Source organism: Monopterus albus, unplaced genomic scaffold (assembly GCF_001952655.1).
Source record: "Monopterus albus unplaced genomic scaffold, M_albus_1.0 scaffold124.1, whole genome shotgun sequence".
Taxonomy (NCBI): domain Eukaryota; kingdom Metazoa; phylum Chordata; class Actinopteri; order Synbranchiformes; family Synbranchidae; genus Monopterus; species Monopterus albus.
In genome coordinates this window covers 447,717-468,949 of record NW_018128004.1, presented here as the reverse complement: position 1 = coordinate 468,949, position 21,233 = coordinate 447,717, and the positions used below count along the sequence as shown (strand labels likewise).

General features: G+C 41.6%; 1 protein-coding gene across 1 annotated transcript in view; it reads left to right on the top strand.

The window, feature by feature from the left end:
- The window catches only part of zzef1 (zinc finger, ZZ-type with EF hand domain 1), a 42,715-nt gene extending 22,298 nt beyond the window's left edge, over positions 1-20,417 (top strand). The window contains exons 28-55 of the mRNA XM_020612394.1: positions 49-128; positions 212-302; positions 1,626-2,112; positions 2,584-2,748; positions 3,073-3,192; positions 3,286-3,447; positions 3,630-3,762; positions 4,460-4,598; positions 4,757-4,922; positions 5,030-5,292; positions 6,519-6,691; positions 7,804-7,984; positions 8,092-8,255; positions 9,100-9,380; positions 10,062-10,236; positions 10,329-10,461; positions 10,562-10,788; positions 10,940-11,248; positions 11,345-11,445; positions 11,569-11,704; positions 11,959-12,318; positions 12,458-12,601; positions 12,830-12,998; positions 13,103-13,201; positions 13,333-13,498; positions 14,196-14,346; positions 16,577-16,648; positions 18,027-20,417. Of these exons, the coding sequence (XP_020468050.1) occupies positions 49-128; positions 212-302; positions 1,626-2,112; positions 2,584-2,748; positions 3,073-3,192; positions 3,286-3,447; positions 3,630-3,762; positions 4,460-4,598; positions 4,757-4,922; positions 5,030-5,292; positions 6,519-6,691; positions 7,804-7,984; positions 8,092-8,255; positions 9,100-9,380; positions 10,062-10,236; positions 10,329-10,461; positions 10,562-10,788; positions 10,940-11,248; positions 11,345-11,445; positions 11,569-11,704; positions 11,959-12,318; positions 12,458-12,601; positions 12,830-12,998; positions 13,103-13,201; positions 13,333-13,498; positions 14,196-14,346; positions 16,577-16,648; positions 18,027-18,107 (4,928 nt within the window). The 3' untranslated portion in view covers positions 18,108-20,417. The remainder of the gene's footprint in view (positions 1-48; positions 129-211; positions 303-1,625; positions 2,113-2,583; positions 2,749-3,072; positions 3,193-3,285; positions 3,448-3,629; positions 3,763-4,459; positions 4,599-4,756; positions 4,923-5,029; positions 5,293-6,518; positions 6,692-7,803; positions 7,985-8,091; positions 8,256-9,099; positions 9,381-10,061; positions 10,237-10,328; positions 10,462-10,561; positions 10,789-10,939; positions 11,249-11,344; positions 11,446-11,568; positions 11,705-11,958; positions 12,319-12,457; positions 12,602-12,829; positions 12,999-13,102; positions 13,202-13,332; positions 13,499-14,195; positions 14,347-16,576; positions 16,649-18,026) is intronic.
- Positions 20,418-21,233: the final 816 nt, after the last annotated feature.

The window sequence follows — 21,233 nt, the reverse complement described above, 5'->3', positions numbered from 1 at the left end:
GACTCATTCTGTCGATTTCTCCTTTTTGTTTTGTCTTTGTATGAGTAGTTCATCAGGACTGCAAGTCTTGTCTAAGTGATGAGTTTGTGCAGGTGTATTCATTGGCAGACAGCATCAGAACATGGATGGTGGGTAACGAGTCATATCATTGAATTTGTATATGTTCAGGTTACTGAAGTTTGAAGCTGGTGATGTCTTTTTTTCCTGTCAGTTGGAGATGAAGCAGAGGTACCTAGTTGGCAAAATGAATCTTCCTGACAAGACAGAAGGGATTCCTGATGAAGTTACTATGGACATACTAGGTGAGGACTCCACCAAATGTAAAGCCTGCCTTTGTTTTCACTAACTGTTATCTCCAGGGCTCAGGAGTTCAAAACTTAATCTCAGTCAGATCCAATTTGAAAATCAAACATTTTGTTTTGTTAGCCAGATTTTGTCCTGACATTTCAAAGCAATGCACTCTAAAGCTGTTTTCATACTTGAATTCCAGACTATGTCTGCGGAATCACACCCAGACTTTGTCAAGAGTTGCTCTTTCACACATATAGCACACTAGGTAGAGAATGCAGGAGGCGGGACGTGATGTAGTCATGCAGCAAGTTTGTAATTTGGCCATAAACGACCACGTCTTTAGCCTTGTTTCACAGTTCTGGTGCCGGCTCTTAACAGCAGAAGTTCCCAAATCTCGTTGTGCCTCCAGTTAGATACAGTGTTTTCATTGGTGTCTTCATTGTAGATGACCCCTTTTCTTCACCATCAGATGTTTGTTTTCCCTTGGTTTCGCACTGGATAGTGGAATGTCGTCAACACAGCCACTATTTCTGTGTGAATACACCGAGCTCACCCCAGCTCACTCAAACCTTACACTCGCTTGAAATCATAAAGGAATGGTAATTTAAAAAATAATGAATCCATCCTGCTGATGGTCCAGGTCCACCTGTGGATTTTCCTTTAAATGTGAAACTGAGTGGTCATGCTATGTTGTTGGTTGATGCTATTGTCCACAGCTACTTTTGAAGGTTGATCACAGATGATGGACTTGTGCCTTTTTTGTTTTTTTTTTGGTTAATGAAAGTCATTAATGATTGGCATAATTTTTTATTGAGATAATGATCACAGATTCATTATTTGGTTGAATACACTTTTCTGAGAGGTATGCAAGAGGCCACTGCAAATGTAAAAAAAATAAACAAAATATCAGCCCATAGCCTGTTTAAAGACTACAAATTATGTATTTTTCAATTTACAAACTTTACCATCTTACATATATTGAAACATACTTTTAAATTAAATACACAGTACATGTTCCTCTCTTAATCCACTAGAAATCCACCCTTCTGGTGGAATCAAGGTAATCTAGATTATTTGGATCAAACTGATCCAATCCTGTGATTTTGTTTTGAATTACCCTTTTTGAGGATTAGATCCAGATTCAAACATGGGCACGGACTTGATTTGCTGATCCAACTGGATATCAGAATGGTCCCAATCCTGTTTTTTGGTTTTGAACTCGCCAAAATCCAAATCCGATCCACTCAGATAGGCATTATTAAGTATTATAAGTATTGAACTCCTGGGCCCTTAAATTATTTTACTGACTTGTTCTGTTTTGTCTTTCTCTCTAGCTGACATGTGTATTGAGAAGAGCCTCTTGCTGTTCAGATTTGCCCCTTGTGGAGTAACACACCAGGACAGTGACTCATTCAAAGCTACAGAGGGTAGCAGTGCTCTATTCCACCGCTCAAGTTCGATCTCTGAAGGGGACTTCCAGGCCTGCACCCCTGTAGGACTTCAGCCTGCAGACTCTGAGGAAGGCGGTGAGGCCAGGGCAGGACAGAGCAAGTCCTTTGGCACTCAAACCCAAAACTCATCTTCATGTTGGCACAGCAGGCGGAGTAACCGGGACTCCACAGAGAGCCTCTCTTCCCAGCCAGGGGAGCCAGCCTCACCCTCTGCTTTGCCCCGGAAAGCCCCGTTCAGTCGGGCACGGCTACGCCTTCTGTCTTGTCGATCTATAGAGGAGCCCCGCATGACCCCCTCTGTCAAGGATCGCTACCCAATACTCAAACACATCCTAAATTTTATAAGGGACCAGGCTCTCACAACACCAAGGTGACTGACCTCCAGTCTTCTCTTTATCATTTTTCTAACTGTGACCAGAGGCATTATGTTTTCAGGCTGTCTGTCTGGTTGTTTCTTGTGAAGGCAATATCTCAGGAACACCTTGAGGAATTTTTTTTTTTCAAATTTGGCACAACTGTCCACATGGACTCAAGGATGAATTGATTAAACTTTGGTGGCCAAATTGTCAAAAGTCACTGACCTTGTGCTTGTAACATTTTTGTGAATATGATATCTCAGGTACACCTTAAGGGAATTTCTTCAAATTTGGCACAAACGTCCACTTGGACTTAAAGATGAACTGATTAGATTTTGGTGGTCAAAGGTCAGTGACCTCACCTCTGTCCCATATCTGTGAATTTGCCTGGTTCATCGATGCATACAACTGCAAAGTGGTAATTCTAGTTAGTTTGTGTAATTTGTACCATACAGGGTCAAGTAATCAGGTTCTTCTTTCTGTAGCATTCTACAGACCCTGTCCCTGAACAAAGCCCAGGCTCTGAGTGTGTGCAAGGTCCTGGAGATGGTTCAACAGTGTTTACATTCCCTTGGAAAGCCACACCTCTTCCAAGCCCCGTGCATCCTGTTTCTACAGGAGCTGCTGGCTTGCCAAAAAGACTTCACCAGGTACATCATGTTAAGTGTGACAAAAATTGAATGAATACTAATGTCTAGCTCGGGTGATAAAATATTTGTGATTTTCAACATCATTGTCCCAGAGTTTGAAATTATGCTAAAACAGATTACTCTGACCTCTGCGCTTGGCGACAGTATTACAAGTGCTAAATTTATGTTTCTTTGGAGATCACTAGTATTCACCAGCATTATTATGACAAATAAAAGCTTGTGAATAGCAGGTATATTTTGAGAAGAAAATACATTGTGTTAAAAAAAACCTTGACATCTGTTTGCGCTTTGGTATCCTACACAAGAGTTCCTTTTGCTTTGCAGTTATTTCTCGCAGATGTCAGACGGTGGGCAGAAGCTCGGAGAGCAGGTGAGGCATTCCTACCATCAGCTGGTGCTCATGCTGGTGGAAGCAGTACAAGACTTCAGCAGCCTTAATGAGAAGTAAGCTTCTATCCTTGTAACCCACCATGTTCTCTTGTAAATAAATTTACTGAAATTAAAAGTGATAACCTGCCCTTCACCACTGCTCTCCAGAGCCCTGCTACCAGCCTTATCATGTGTGCAGACTTGTCTGTTGCACCTTTTGGACATGAGCTGGGAGGTGCATGACCTTGCTCTCTTCCTGAATATCAAGCTACCTGACCTCCTGCTTAGCATGTCCCAGGAGAACATCAGTGTTCACGACATTGCCATCAGGTAATATCACACCCAGGAAATAAGACACTACACAGTGGAAATGAATTGCTTTTCATGTTGATGTTATTGCTACGGCTAGCAGAAGACCCAATTTCATTTTTTGACAAGATGTTAAATAGTGTCCTAGCCAGTTAAATTACAAAAGTGATTGATTCCCCTGCCTGGTTTAAATTCACTTTCAGTCAATGGACAGAGGAAGATGAAATCACAGACTACAAGAAGAACCAGGAGTGGATGGATGAGTGTATGGATGGAATGTTTGAAAAGTGGTATGACAAAATCGATGAGGAGGACTCCATGGAGGACAGGAGAAAGGTACTGTACATCACAATGTGTAAAAGACATAAAAGTGCAAACGAGAATTTGTCTGGGGAAACAAATGTCACTGTCACTGTTTAACCTGACTGAGTGCTTTTCTGCTCTTTGTTTTCTTTCCTTTATATTTCAGTAGTAGAGTAGATTCTGTATAGTCTTGCAAAGTAATACATTTAAAGACAAACTGCAACAACATGCCCATCAGAAAAGATATTTGCTTTAATAACAATGGACACTATCTTTAACATAATATGTAGCAAGTCTAAGCTATGCTACAGCCATGCTAACAGCTCTGTGAGGCTGTACTTAGGCATAGCAGTTCTTTGAGCTACATGCTAACATTAGCATACCAATATGCTGACCACAGCAATGCTAATGTGCTGATGTTTAGCAGGTGCAATGCTTGCCATCTTAGTGTAGCATGTTAACGTTGCATTGCACAAAAGTACCATAATAAAATATCTTAAATTAAATAGCATCACATTGAAATGTTGGTTATTACAATAACTATTTCCTATCATAAAATGACCCAATCCAAAACCCAAAAACCCTTCTGACATTAATGCTGTTTGTGTGTGATGCTAGTTCAACAAGCTGTAGGTAAGAAAATCGTAAGGTAGATGACTGATCTGTGCAAACACTGCCAAGCATAGGTAGGAAAGGCTGATGTGAATACCTTACGTGGTTCTATCCACAGATGCACATGTTCATTGCACGTTATTGTGACCTGCTGAATGTTGTCATCTCCTGTGATGGCTGTGAGAGGATGGCACCTTGGCACCGCTACCGATGTCTGCAGTGCATGGACATGGACCTCTGCAAGACCTGCTTCCTCAGTGAGCTCATACACTACACTATAGTACACTACTCGTACATAGTCACATAGAAGTATTGACTAGCCCAGAGTTTAGACAAACAGGATAATGGCACTGATCTGAAGTTGGATAAGAGCTTTGGTGGAAACCTAAGTGTGGATGTGTGTGTTTTTAACCAGGTGGTGCCAAGCCTGAAGGCCATGAGGATGACCATGAGATGGTGAACATGGAATATGCTTGTGACCACTGCCAGGGGCTCATTATTGGCAGCAGGATCAACTGCAACGTGTGTGAAGACTTTGACCTGTGCTTTGGTTGCTACAATGCAAAGAAATATCCTGACAGGTGACATATTTTAGATTTCATCTTGTGCAGTGAAAATGCACTTAGTTTGCTGTGGTTACCCTCAGAGTTGTTAACACAGTTATTTTTTTTAACATATCCATTTCTAGCCATTTGCCCACCCATCGGATCACAGTGTATCCCATGGTGACCATACGAATCAGTGACCGTCACCGTTTGATCCAGCCCTATATCCACAACTATTCCTGGCTGCTCTTTGCTGCTTTGGCCCTGTACACATCAGAGCTGAGCAGTGAGAAGCAGGTGGAGGGAGAGTCTTTGGGCAGCAACCCCTTGAGCCAAACCTCTGCCCTACAGACACGCTGCTCCCAGCTTATCACTGATTGCTTACTCAAAGGGCAGACTGGCAAAGGCAAGTTCCAACCAGAATTTTGTTTTAAAAAACAGTTCAACATTTTAGGAACTATGCTTATTCACTTTTTTCCCCAAATGTTATATGACAAGTTACCACCCTTGTGTTTATGTGCTAAATATGAGGCTAAGGCCAGGGGAAGACTGCAAGACTGGCTCTGACCAAGGTAAAACAGAAGCAACTAGACAACACTTGGAGAGCGCAAGCCTATGTCAAGGGCAACTCAGTTTCCCCATAATGCTTTTACACCCTAAAAGCAATATTCCCATGATAATTTGACCCTCACAATATGATTGGTTGACCATGAAAACCTACTGCTGGCATTTGTAATGATGCTGAAATTGTTACTAGTTTGAAAGTTCGCTGAAAAAATCAGCCTCTTGGATGAGAGGTAAAACATCTTTGACCTAGAAATCTAGTCCAGTTGATTTTTTTTTAAGTTTTTTCAGCTTACCATGACCTGGATGACTGAGAACCTGCACAGATAGTTTGAATGTTATTCAAGAAATATTATAAGCATAGGTGATTGCTAAAGGTCAAGAACAGTTAAATAAATGTCCCATGTTGACTGACACAGCAATGTGTACTTACAGTATAGTCCTTCGTAGACACACACAAGTCGTACCTTTTGGCTACATGAAAGTCCACTTCAGAGTCCATTTTCCAATGTGCCTCCTGTTACAATTATTATGAAGCATTCACACATTCAGAGACAAAGTAGCTGGCTATTGCTGGGTTCTGGCAACACTGTAGTTATGGGGGTGTGTTGTATTGAGCTGGACAGATGTGACGTACATGCTGTTCTATGTATGTGCTTTACTCCATTTCATGATGCACAGCTTGTTTACAATTGGAGTAAGCGATAGTAAGTCTGAACTTGAAGTCGAAACCCTTGAGTATGAGAGTATGCCAACAGACTACTGTGCTCTGAACAAGATGTTGCTGCCTGGTAATAGAGCTAGCTTGGCCTGATAATGAGTCTTCACATCTCTGAAAATATTGGAACAAATTTCTAAATTAGCATTGCCTTACTCTATCCATTCATTTTTCACACTGTTTCTGATTAACTTGGATGCAACAATTCAATATTTTCCAAATTATGGAGTTGTCGAAGAGGTGTTCCACACTGTTAATCAGTTTGTCACAGTGTATCTCAAATTCTTCTAACCCGTATTCTTATGGTTTGTCCATTTATGGCAAACCTTTCTATGCCAACCTCTATGCAGGTCTACGCTCCTCAGCTTTGCTTGCTCTGCTGTCTTCCAATGAATCAGCTTCTGATAGTGACCTGTGTCCATGCTCTCCCGAGTCCTCTCAGGAGCCCAGTATGGCCACTGACACCTCATCTCTCTCTGGCAGCACTGCTGCGATCTGCTCCCCATCAGCTCCTAGAGACAAGGTAAGGAGCAGGAATCAAGTTAGAGAATAATATGGAGGTCAGGTTATCTCATCTGGGGAAGTGGATCGTTACACTGGCAAGAAGTAGAGCACTAATAATAATATTAGTAAATATAAAAATAAATAGAACGGATTTTCACCATACATGTCTATAAATGTTTAGTAGGTGTAGACCAGCAGGCCACTGGATAAGATTCACGGAAAAACATGCGCAAAATTATAGCAGATGTACAAAAATATGTACTTAGAATTTTTTTTTTTTTAATAATTAAGAAAATGAATAAAACCCCCCTGTGCCCCCTTAGCAGATATCACAGCTTGTAAACATTCTTTGTAGCAGCTAGAAGTCTTTCTATTCTTGCTGTAGGATTTTCACCCACTCGCCCTGCAGATCACTCCAAGCTTTGAGATGCTCTTAGACTGTGTTGCACACATAGCATATTGAAGATCTACTGAGAGACTTTAAATTAAAATTAAATGTGCTTTAAATATTTAAGAGTTTGACTTTTGTGTTGAGGTTGCAATTAAGGTTTCCCATGTGGATGCTCTTTATGCACCAGCGCTACACAGTGGAACAGTGCACCACTGTTCCTGAATCAGCAAAACCTTCCTGTAGCTCCTTGACAGTCATATGGGGCTTTTGCTTTGCCTTTCTGGCCAACAGATGTGCAGTTTTATCTGAAAGGTCCACAGTACCCCTTATCTTCAATTTCTTAATGTCACTTGGGACAGTAGAAATTTCAAGCTGCAAGTGATTTGGCATCTCCTTATTTGTTCCCCTGTTCTGACGGTATCAGTTAGCTCATTTTCTGTCCTAGAATGTGTTTGTGGAGTGTTACCACAAGTAACACTGGGTTTGAGGTGTCAGAGAATTGAACAGCTCTGTAACTGTCACAAGCTAACCATTCCCAGTGACAGTTTGGGACCTGCCTTACAAGTCCTTATGAGTCAGCTAAGGCCTAACAAGTTAATGAAATTCTGAGAATTTATAGTAGAAAGGCGCACAACTTTATGCACATAGTTCAACTGCTGTTTCTATATTTTAATGTCCTAAAATAAAAATACAACACTAAACAATTTAAAACTGAGTTGTCATTATCCTTTCACCACTAGAGTGAATCATCAGCTAAGGAGAAAAAGGCAATTCCCCTTGCTCCTCCAGAGGTGTCATCCCCCCCAAGCACTGGAGAGGGAGAGAAGAAGAAGGTGGTTACTCAAGACAACCTGGGCTCCCCCATTCTCAGCCAGTCACCTTCTGTGTCCAGCGAGGACCCCCTCTCTCCTATGGTCCAACGTAAGTACTGAGATTACCTCCATCAAACCTATATCATAGACTATGTTCATTAGGACTATCCCTTAGCTGGGTGAATGATCTTTGTGTTTTTTTTTAATCATTCTCAGCTTCAGAGTCTGGACTAGGGCCAGTCAACTCTCCAGAAGTGGATGGTGTCAAGGAGACAGATGAGAGGCTGCCCCAGGTTCCCCTCCAGGAGCATGTGTTTTCAGAGTGCTCTAGAGAAAGGATTCTGGGACTGCTAGCAGCCATGCTGCCACCAGCCAAACCAGTATGTGAAACCAAAGACCAGCTTTTAGGGTTGCAATTCTATAAATAGAAATAGCTTGACAACTTAGGAAGTATACTTAATTGCTTTTATGATGAGAGTTAACATTAGAAATGATGAGAAGCAATTATAGATACCACTGACATACAGTATATGTACATTAAAAATGTTGCTGTAGCCAGCAGACAAATAGGTTGGCTTAGCAGAAAGACAGGAAACAGGGAAACAGCTACTGTAGCCTGGTTCTGTCCAGAGGTAATGATATTCCCCTGCAGGAACCTCTAACGCTTTCTCATCAACAAGTTGTATCTCATTTATGTTATGTGGTGTACTACTGTATTTCTTGGTTGGTTTCCTAGGGTCTTATGTTCCCCTCATTATTGCCTGGGATCAACCAGCCAGGGCTCCAAGAACTCACTGCTCTTGTCCAAAAAGTAGTCATACACATACACTTCTTTAAACAGAGCTGTTGTTGTTTTTACACTTTGGCTTTGTACAGGTTAAACAAATGAGATAAAGAAGTTGATCTATGTTAGAAGTGCTGGTAGGTAACTTTGGAGTTTGGATGCCTTCTCTCTCTAAACTCAACTGTCTGTATCTTCATACTTAGTGGACAGATATGAGAGCAGTATCAGTTTTCTCATTTAATACGGCTAGAAACCATAATTCCCAAAATGTCACATGATTCCTGAGATATTTATCTCAAATATCAGATTACAACTAAATCTACAAACACTTTGTCACATTAAAACATTGAATTATTTTGTACCATGAGATGCATTCCTGTTCACTATTCAGAATATAGTATCTACAGGTAACATTTAAACAGTCTTTCTTTTATTCTCAGGGCAGCACCCTGTCTCTGCCCAGCCTGAGCTCAATCTTGCCCCAGCTTTTCAGAGCAGTCATTTCCAATGCTGGCTCTCTCAATGAGACCTACCACCTCACTCTGGGACTACTGGGTCAGCTGCTGCTCCGGATTTCTCCGACAGAGGCCGACGCTGCTGTCACAGAGGCCCTGGCTGACAAATATGAGCTGTTGTCACAAGGAGAGGCAGCCAGTTCAGACACCCAGGGCTGGAGGACCACTCAGCTGCTTTTCAGTCTTGGAGCCATCTGTTTAGACAGGTAAAACAAAGGAAATGATAGCAGGAACAATTATTATTATTATTATTGTATATACCATTTTCCTGATGATACAGTTGCAGATATCAGTACAGCAGACAGCTAGCTGCCCTGGGAGGGCAGTCTGCACTTGTTGGTACCTGCATGAATTTGAGCCAGTCCAGAAGGGCAAAGTGAGATATTTTTATACCTTGGCAAAAATAAATGTAAAGATGAAAATAAAATTACATTTATAACTGGTTCTACTTAGCAAATTGGTTCCAGATATTTTCACGTCTATCAATATTAACATTGTTGAAACACATTTATCACACACAATAAAAGCTAGTTATCTGATCATAGGCTGCACGTGTAGTCACGACATTGGATTTTTATCTTTAATAAAATGATAGTATTTCAGAACTTTAAAAGTGTCTCTTTGTTCATGTTATTTGTGTGAATTGAAGATGTTTTCCTGTTGGTGTGCAGTGTTAGCTTCATTATCAGCATTACATATTAAGTCTAGTAACACCATGGTGTAATAATGTATCAACAGTTGTACTGACACCAGACTATTTCTCACATAGCTGAGGTCTGTACGTTTGTGCAGTTGTTTAAACTACAGATAGAAACCTATTCCACCCTTCATCAGTTGTTATTTTAAGATGTGAAAAATCTTTCCTCTTCCATTCTTTTGTTTTGCAGTCGTATCGGTCTGGATTGGGCGTGCACAGTGGCAGATATTTTACACAGTCTGAATGCTTGTCCTGAGTGGACCACAGTTATTGCTGCCTTCACTGACCATTGCTTTCAGCAGCTGCCACAAACTCTCAAACGCACCAACCTCTTCACCCTCCTGGTGCTGGTGGGCTTCCCTGAGGTAGGTAAAATACATACCACTGCAAAGCCTTGTACAGTCTGCTCCCAGAATTTCCAGTCCAAGTTGTGACCCCCATGTGGCTGTCTGCTTAGGTGCTGTGTGTGGGGACCCAGACGATGTTTATCGACAATGCCAATGAACAGCACAACATGATCTTGCTCAAACATTTCACAGAAAAGAACCATGCCGCAGTAGTGGATGTTAAGACACGCAAGAGGAAAACGGGTTAGTGCAGTGGGGGCACTACTAACATTACTAAAAGCATTGCTAACACTGAGAAATAAACATTTAATTAACCCTCTGTGTGGTTTCCCCTCTTTGACAGTAAAGGACTACCAACTCATCCAGTCACAGGATTCCAGTACAGCTGGCCTCCCAGGGCAGTCAGAGGGCCAGGACTTTCCAGAGACGCTGCTCAGCCGCTACCTGAGCAGTTTCACCTCCATCATCAGCCACTTGCTGCAGACCAACCAGGACAGTGGCTCTGCTGACGCTGTGGAGGCTTCCTGGGTTCTGTCCTTGGCCCTTAAAGGTCTCTACAACACACTGAAGGTACCTACCCTCACCTAGGAATCAGCAGTAGTGGAGCATGTATTATATTCCCGTCTTGGTGATATCTGGACTTGTATAAGAGCAAGTGGTGTCAATAATATAAAATAATTCCAGTAGTAATTTTCTCATTCCACCTTGTTCCCTTGTGTAGAAGCACGGGGTGGCACAAGCTCAGGACACCATTCAGAAGTCAGGACTGACCCAGCTGCTGGTGAGGAAGTGCAGCAAGGGGACTGGCTTCAGCAAGCTCTGGTTGCTGCGAGATCTAGAAATTCTGTCCATCATGCTCTACTCCTCTAAGAGGGAAATACACTCCATGGCTCAGGACCCTGAGCGAGACCGAAGAGAGCAGGAGAAGGAGCCTGACTCAGACCACTCCAATTTCGGCACTGAAGGCACAGAGGCCAGTAGGCTAGATCCATTGGAGGGTCTCGATGAGGAGACAAAGATTTGCTTCCAGGTAATGAGGAATACAGCTCATAATATACAGTATGCAGCAAAAAATAGTAATAATATTTAATAATAATCTAAAGCCACTTTTTTTTTTTCAATGCAGATCACCCATGATGCCTTAAACGCCCCCCTGCCCATCCTCAGGGCCATGTATGAACTGCAGATGAAGAGAACTGACTCCTTCTTTCTGGAGGTGCAGAAGAGGTCAGCATCAACTGCCACAAATGGAATTTTATTTTTATATATTTCTGTTATATGAGGCACCACGGTGAAGGTCATATTCTATTATCAAATCTTTGATGCATTGTACCTTTGTGTTATTTTCAGGTTTGATGGAGAAGAGATAAAAACAGATGAGACTATCCGTTCGCTGGCCCAGAAGTGGCAGGCAACAAGGCGGACTTGCTCTGAAGAGAGGAACACCAAGGCTGTGGACACTGATATGATTGTGGTGTCCTGCGTGGTGAGTTTTTTAAGAATACACTCTTAAATAATAGATATTTTTCACTAAACATGCCACCTACATTACACAGAGGTTTTCAGTCTCTGCTCTGCTTATTGTTGCAACATCAAAACACAAATTAGGAAATTGGGTGTTTGAAACATTAGTAATATTTATATTACTATGACAAGAGATAAGAGAGAAAGTTTGGTGGATTGGATGTTTTTCATTTGTCGGTTTTCTTATATATCCCCGTCACTGCCCTCCTTCCACAGTCTAAGCCCAGTCACTGTGAAAAGGCAACAGAGGAGAGCAATGTAGTGGCACAAAAGCTCATCACCAGTTCAGAGAGTGACTTACAGCTCAGCTATGCCAAACAGAGGCGCACCAAGAGCTCAGCTCTTTTGCACAAGGAATTGGATGTGCGCAGCAACAGGGCAGTTCGTCAGTATCTGGTGAAGGTCAACCAGGCCATCGCCACACTGTACGCCCGCCACGTGTTAGCCTCACTGCTGGCAGACTGGCCTGCAGAGGCAGCACTGAGCGAGGAGGCCCTGGAACTGAACGGTGCCTCACACATGGCCTACATCCTAGATATGTTAATGCAGCTGGAGGAGAGGCCCCTCTGGGAGAAGGTGAGCAAAAAGTGGAGCATGTGGAGTTTATGCTCTGTTCCCATTTTTAAATGAAAGTTTGCCTTGTATCCAAAGGTTAGAAAATGTGATATCGCTAGATGTGTTTTGTGGATTAATGACTTTGGGATATAATGATCAGATTCTCCAGAGGGTGCTGAAGGGTTGCAGCCAGAGTATGCTGTGCAGTCTGTCTCTAACGGCTTGCCAGTTCATGGAGGAGCCCGGTATGGCCGTGCAGGTCAGAGAGTCCAAACACCCATATGACAACAACACCAACTTTGAGGTGGGTGTGTTTTTTAAAATGTATCAACAGCCATAATAGAAGTTCTTATCAATATCATGTCATGTTCTCAAATTTGGCTTTGAGCTGGACATAAAATGAAAATCATGTAACTACACACTATTACTACAGATCAGAAGGTGTTATAATTAAGCTTAGGGCTATATGAGCTATTATGTTTTGTTTTTGAGCTATTGTTAGTTTGAAGAGTTTGTGTGCATCTCATTGCAGGATAAAGTGCACATCCCAGGGGCCATCTACCTGTCTGTAAAATTTGACTCCCGCTGCTACACAGAGGAAGGCTGTGATGAGCTCATCATGTCCAGCAGCAGTGATTTCCTCCAGGATGTCCACAATTTCAGTGGCTCTCCTCAGAAATGGTCTGATTTTGAGATCCCTGGTGAGGAAAAATTTAAAAAGTAATTTTGTGTGTCCATGGGCATTTATTTGAGATAATAATTAAATCATGTTTACCAACATGTCTTATGTGTGGGTTTCTCTCAGGTGATACCCTGTACTACAGGTTTATGTCAGACATGAGCAACACAGAGTGGGGCTACAAGTTCACTGTTACAGGAGGCCACAGAGGACGTTTCCAGACAGGTTTGGAACATGTACACACCTGCCTGTGTAACTCAGGCCTGCCTGTTTATTGAAATGCAAATTTTACTCAGAATGATCCTCAGGTGAGTCAGGCTGTCCCTCTCTCTGCACCTTTGTTTGTCTTTGATCAGGTTTTGAGATACTGAAGCAAATGTTAGCTGACAACCAAGTGCTTAGTCACCTGCCACTTGCTGACATCTGGGAATGGCAGGTGGGCGTGGCCTGTCGCCAGACTGGGAACCAGAGGCTCAAAGCCATTCACTTGTTGCTCCGCCTCCTGCAGTGTCAATCCCAAACGTAAGACCAGCATTGCTTATACAATTATATCATTTTCCATGCTTATTGCATTTTTGTCTATCATCAGTGAAATTCTTTTAAACCAGTAGGTTTATATTGTCACGTATCCAAAGTACAATGCTTTAGCAGGATTGCACTGACCTCCACACAGGGTTTTCATAAAAGCCTTCATAAATCCCTCTTGGTAGTGCTAGTCACCATGGAAATGAGGTAAGGGAAGTGTTGGGTAATTTGCATATGTGCAGAATGAATCAGCCCACTGTCTGGTCACCAGGACAGGTAGTGCTCACACAGATAGCAAACACATCATTAAAGCTGAAGTTGAGGTGTTAAGACATCATTTAATAAAACACCGAACACAAACGTGTTTTGCCTGTTGTTGTTCATCTGGGTATATTTGAGCTGTGCAGTATGGTGTTTGTCCACATTTTAAGGCTGTTTTCATTTTTATTTGATGATGTTTCTCTGTGGTCACCTTTAATTCAAGATCAAGATGTGTATATAACAAGCATCATCACAGCTAGTTTGGAAGCTAGTCATGCAACTGACAAATGTTTAGTAGTCAGACTTTTGAAACTGTTCATATAGTTGTGATTTTTCAAAAGGGAGAGGGGATAGATAGCATATAGAGATTTAAAAAAAAAAAAAAGGTATTTGTTTGTTTGTTTGTCTAACTGTTGACCTGTTTGAACTCCAGAGCCTGTGAGTTGAAGCTGCTGCGACCTCTTTGGCGCCTCTTTATGTCCATGGAGAACAGCCTGAGTCAGGATCCCACCAGTATCACTGTGTTGCTGCCTCTTCACAGAGCCCTCACTGAACTCTTCTTCATGTCAGAGGCCCGGGCCATTGTGAGTGATTCACACGTGCATACATACACACCCATACAATCAATACCACAGGCTACATCTGATAGTGGATGGGTCTTTCTGTTAAAGATGAACAAATCATAAGTGATTATGTAGGTGAGTTGGTTGTTTCTGCTGTGGTGAGAAAATGTTTGATTTCCATCTACCAATTACCTATAGTATATGGCTTTTACCTATAGTATATGGCTTTTACCTATAGTATATGGCTTTTCCTGTAGAGGATCCCACCCATTGTCACCCAGCTGACAATGGGTGACAGGTGGGGTACACCCTGGGTGGGTCGCCAGTCTATTGCAGGCATATAGAGGCAAAGAGACAGACAACCACTCTCACATTCACACTTATGGGTAATTTAGAATCACCAGTCAACCCAACCTGCATGTCAATAAACTGTGGGAATAAATCAGAGTACCAAGAGAAAGCCCGGGCGACAGTGCTAACCACTGCACCACTGTCTTGCCCACTTTATTGACTTTGTAGGTTAAATATGAAACAGACTGAACAAGGCTGAATTTGTAGAAACCATTTTTAATCTGTCCTCCTCTTTGCAAACTTGTTTTCTATTTGTTGGATTGGTAACACTTTCAGTGTGAGGACATGTGAGTGAAATGATGAGAGTAAAGTTTACTCAACATGTTATTCATTAGCTTCACTTCTGTCTGTCTTTGTATGAGATGACCGTGTTTTTTGTTTTTTTTAAATCCACCTGTTCTGTGCTGGGCTCAGAGCAAGAGCATGGCTCTGCCATCTGCCAGACAGCACAGTGCCATACTGGCTCCTTGCAGACTGCTTGGAAGAGGAAGAGATGCTATCCATTTTCTGATGCGTATGGGCTCCCCCTCTCTCAACAGTACTGAATTATTAATTAAAATAAGTATCAAGCATTATGAGCATGCCGTCAGCCAGGACTTTCCCATCTGTGCATGCAGGTGAAACTGAGAGTCCCAGAAAAGCACTGCCTGTTCCCTTCAGTCCTGGTCAGCAGGGCCTAAGGCTGCTGATCTCACAAAAAGATTAGATCAGATGACTTGTCATTCATGATAGATTGTCTGCTCCCATATGTACCCATTGAATGTTGTTGCATGTGAGACACAATGAGATGCAGGTGGAGCAGAACATGTCAACAAACACCAGGGGGCAGTAGCAGTACAGAGTTGAGTTAGCAAGGATAGACACATGCTGGACACATGCTGGTGTGTGGCATGCCCTAGTGCCTCCATCCAGCAGGGCGTCTTCACAGAGCGTGATTTGTCTTTATAAGTCTGATGCTGTGTGTGCTGCAGTTGTTTGTAACCTCCATCTCATCATCTGCAATTTGAAATAGTCTGAGGTAAAGATGTGCTGGTCACTATTTAAAACACAATCCATTACAAAATGAACATCAGTAAACTGAAAGGATCACTGCTCTCTCTGTAAAATGCTACACCATCTGTCAACATCCTCCTGAAAAGTATGGACAGTGGGGACAAAGGTTGGCAGGTCCTTATGTCGTATTGACATATAAGCTTAACTGCAGTGACAACATAAAACTAGGTACAACAACTTCATGTTGACACTAATATAAAATCATGAGAGTCTGCTGTGGTGTATTAGGCCTGAGCCTAGAAGGAGCTTCTTTTCTAAGGCTAAGTGGCCAGTGCTGTCCACATTTCAGCATCAGTTCTCATTCTCTGCATGCACATTCCCAGCAATGTCCAGAAAGTTAGTGAATGCTCTACCCCAGGAAGTGAAAGTTAGCAATTAAAACAATATGTTATGCACTAGTGACTGTACAAATTGTCCTAGGATGTTCCCCAGCATAAACATTTGGGGTGCTGCAGGATGGATGGTGTACTGGGACTCTGGACTGTGTCAGCCACTCTGTAAAACCTCCTTTTGGCTGGTCTCAGTCCATTTAGCTTGTATGTAGTCTTATCTGTGCTCATCAACTCCATGTGCTTATGTAACCCGAGGTACGTCTCCCCTATAGAGTTTCAGTGGAAGCACTTGTCAGTTTGTTTATAAATTGGAATTACTTTTCCAACATTCCACAGTTCAATTTGATGCTGAGATGGAGATGAAAAGTGGTGAGGGAACCAGGCTTCATTTATAACTGAATTCATCCCTTATATAACCTTATAGTGTAGCTTGTCTCGGGAAGTTCACTCTATGAATGACAGTTACCTGGCTGGTTTGGGATTGTTGCAGACCCAAAGTTTGATGTGTTTTACAGACACAAGGCATCCTCCAAGAGTACTTATTAGCCATGACCACTGATGAACAGCTCCTCAATCACACTGCAATGGTAAGATTTTTATTCCTTTTATGTTTATGCATAATGCCATTCTAAATTCAGAGCCCTTCAGCCAGACTCTCTCAGGTCATCTCTGATATTGTCTGTTGCAACTTGCTGCCTAACATGAACGATAGCTCAAAGATGCTTTCCCTGCACCCTGAAAGTGTTGTAATATTATGCAACCCTCTTAACCACACAGCCCATCAATCAAAAGGTCTTCAGTCACTTCGAGTCACGGCTGGAGTCTGTTTTGCTCATGAATCACCAAGCTGTGAATGCTCAGCACCCCCTCCCCTTGTTTTCAATGTGTGGGCTGCATTCAGGAGTAATGTAGTTTGTAAATTGCATTCCATTAGCATTTGTGGTAGAGCAAGCCATAGCTTTCTCTGTACTGTGGATCCTGTAACACAGCAAAGGAGCCTGAAGGCAGTTAAGAGGAGCAGAGGATGCAGGTGGTGAGAAAAAACATTGTGGGTGGTTTTATTGAGCAGTTACCTAATACCTGTCCGGTGGAAAACAAAATTCCAGGTGACTTGGCAGTAACATCATGATAATGATGTACAGTCCAAGACTAAATTGGTTGAGGTTCAGAGGATTAGAAAAACGCTTTCCAAAGCTATACAAAACAAGATAGCATCATGTTCATCAGGTTTCAGTGAAGGCCCCCACTTTCTTTTATTTTGTTTGATGAGTTTGCTCTTCCACAGCACAAATAGCACAGTGTTGTGCACCATTTATTTGGACAAATAATATATTTTTGTGCATGTTACCAAGTACTGCTACCTGTCAGAGCATTACTTGGATCTGCACTGGAGCTCTTAGCATCAAGTGAAATACTAGCTTAAGTGTACTTTTTAAGGACCTGGAATTTTAAAGTGTTTAAAAATGACAAACATATGGACAGTGCACAAGGTCATTTAGCCTCAGACCTAGGAATATATGAATTTGGTTTCCTTTGTGGGAAACCAAATTCATATATTCCTTTGTGGGAAACCAAATTCTGGTCACTAGTTGTCATGATATCATGTTCTTTACTAAACTGCTGAACAAGGGAAACAACACAAACATGACTGCTATCACCAGCTCACAGCTGTAGTAGTGAACAATTCCCAGTGAAGAAAACAGAAACACTGAAGGGCAGTACAATCTAGTGAGCACTTGGTTCTTAAATAAGGTGATGTAAACCACACAGATGTCTTTGCATCATTTGTTTTGTCACCCTCAGTTTGCTTTGTCATTACTCAGCATGCAGTGCATACACGGGTGACGAACAAGGGGCCTCACATCTCATTGTTTAACTTCACAGTAATTGGATTTTGTCTCCCTGCACCTGTTTTTCTGTATTACACTGACATGCTGATGCACTTTTTTTTTTTAAATGACATAGGCTCTGAAGAACATCGCTGCCATAAGCCTGGCTATCAATTACTCCAATAAATCTACCAAGTTACTCAACATGTCCCCTTGAGAGACCCACAGAGAGAAAGGAGGACAGCGACCCAGAGGGACACGTCCTGACTCAGCATGTTCCCTTTGAACAGAGAAATAAGGGAGAAAACTCTCAGTGACCATCCAGTGCTTACATTCTAACAGGACCACACCTCCGCACTGGTAACTGCACTACTGGGGGCACGAGCTCTGGAGAGTGACTCAGACAGCACTTTCCACACTTATCCACAATCCTTTTTTGCCTTAGGTGATTCCAGTTTATCAGCATGTGCATTCACTGGAACAGGGACAGTTGTAGGGTCTATATTTGTCTCCTTTTTAATTTTGTTTTTTACTTGAAGATGCCATGGTAAAGGATAGGACGTTTGCCAAATTTGCAAACTTCAAGGGGATGTATGTTCCTTTTTTTCCTTGTAAACAGCAGCCACTCTGGGCCACATTCTGTAGTTGATCATGGTGAAAACGGGTCACCTTGGTGACTTGCACATCTCAGTGGACATGCAGAGCATCCTAAAAATACTGCCCAGGACAGTGGAGTCTCATTAGTCAACACAGGGAGCAAGAACCGACCTCCTAGCTCATGCCACTCCTTCCTTCCTTCTTTCTTTTCCTTCTTTTATCCTTTTGTCTGTATTTCTCCTCTCATTCTTCCTTTCTTTTTCAAACAACAGATGAGGTTGATGGTATTTTTTAGGGCTCTTGTTGAAAAGCTGGAATAAATACATCATTGTAGTAGTCCTAGACATATACAGTATCTGATCTGCAAATTTTTGTCAGTATAATGCACATTAAGCTTCACTTCTGACACTTTGATCAGGCTGAACAGTAAAAAGATAATGGTCACAATAGCCATATTCTGTGCATAGGATGGCATCTGGCATCACAGCTAAGGGAAAACTGTGATAATATACTAGTGCAATGCATTCCTCCATGTTATTCTATTAATATGTTGAAATATTTTCACTCCATTACTAGTATATGAATGAAAGACCATTATGATGTCAAATCACTCATGGAAATGAGTAACAGCAAAAAAAAAAAAAGTCACTGAAAAATCCAGAGTCTCTTAGAGCCCTGCAGTTTTATCCACAGGTATATTTTATATTTTATCTAATGTTTAGTTTTGTTTAAAAACAGTTTGACAGTTCACAGCAGTGAAAGCAAAACCTAAGTCATTTCATTATGCTTTCACATTATTCTTGTGTACTGTCACAAATTGTAAGAATATAACACAATATCAATACCAGAGCAAACACTGCTGATTCCCACTCTTACAAAGTTGGACAGTTACATCACTTATGAAACTTAATTGACTGTCATTCTTCAGAATTGAAGTTGATACACTGATAAACATAAAGGTGACTGTAAAATAGACACTTTGCCCACTTATTCACTAGTAACACATCTAATATTTGTTGAGCTGAGAAGATTGGATTCTTCAATGCTGAATTACCTCATCTTTTGTAATTACACAGGTAATTGTGTGATGCTTCCTTAAATGTTGAATGTGACAATGTGATATGCAACATTAACTCCACATTTTATAAAGCTGAAACCCATCTGTCGCTATATCCACATCAGTCACATGTCCTTTATGTCAAAAAACATCAAGTTTTGTATGCTGGTAAAAACCTAAACATCAGTCTCAGAGAGAGTGAAATGGGGTTTTGTTTTTCAGTCGTTATTGTCTGAATTTCTAGCAGGTCATGGTGGTTTATACCAAAGAAACCAATCATTGTGAGCCATGGCATTCTCCTGATAGCGCTCCTTCTCTATTTATCACATATCAGATAGTTACCCTGTGAGAAGCTGGAGCAGAGGAAACCTTTAGACATTGTATTTTTCTTTCTTGCTTTCTGAAATGGTCCCTATAAAGACTAGGACAGCTTGGTGGTTTTGTTTACACAGACATAGCTGCAGTGAGGAGAGAGGAAGACATACGTGACCTCCATTTGGCTTCTACAACGCCTCACTTATCTACAACGTGCCTATGGTTAATAATGAAGCAATCATAATTTAACTCATGTTAGTGGAATAATTATTAATTCTATTTTAAAAGAAATGTAGTTTAATTTGAAGTTTTTCTAACTTTTTACTTTTAATGTTTTCTTTTGTGAGGGTGCTTGATATTTGAAGCTGACTAATTTGAATGTACATATCTGTGAATAATACTTGCACAAAAAAGGACTTTGATATCAGTCCCATATAAACTTTATTGGGCCACTAACAGATGGACACTGATTCTGATTTTGTATGCATGGCACAATTGAAGATAATTGAAAAAACGGTAGTACTGCTTGGGTTGAAATGTGATTTCTAATAAAAATAGAAATAACTTAAATATGACTTCAGCTGTGACTTTTAGGCATAGGCTCAAAGGAGAATTTCTTTTCAGCAACAAATAGTGTATTGATCACTGACCGGAGCCCACACTCTCACTACTGGTACTGTACTCAGTGATCCAATGCCATCAATAGTTCTGTTTCACATTGCTTCTTGCCTTTTTGCCTCTAAGACAACAAGTACATCTTGTGCACTTTATGATAGACACGACATCCCCACATATTCAACCAAACCGCTTCTTTCTGAAAGCTGAAATTAAGTCAGTTTCTCTGCTTTTTTTTCTCCAAGCAGAACCTTGAGGTTGTTCATTCTGTTTTTGCACATGGGATTTTAGTTCAAAGGCCCCTCAGCCCGGGTTGTGTTCCTCTGTCGCTTCCCTGCCTGCAATCTGGAGCCTTGAGAATAGCACTGATGATGGGTGTGATGAGGGGCGATAATGACGTCACATGGAGGACATATTCAATAAGGATCCAGATGATTCAGTGCCTCTCTGCCACCAAAGCTCCCAGACCACTCAGCTCTCCTGCCTGCCTCCCTCCCTCCTGCTTCTCTCCCCTCCGCTCCTGCTTTTTTGGAGTGTTTACCCAGGAACCCAGTGTTCTCATATACCCAAGGTTAAAACAACCACCTGTAAAGATAGAGATAAAAGAAAAGAATCATAGTAAGTGTAATAGCATAAGGATGGCCTGGTAAAGCTGGGTGATAACTTTTTCATTAAGGGGAAACAAATCTACCTACCTATATTACATATTATGGAGCCCCATAGTCTGTTTATTAAATAAATAAATAAATAGGCTTCACA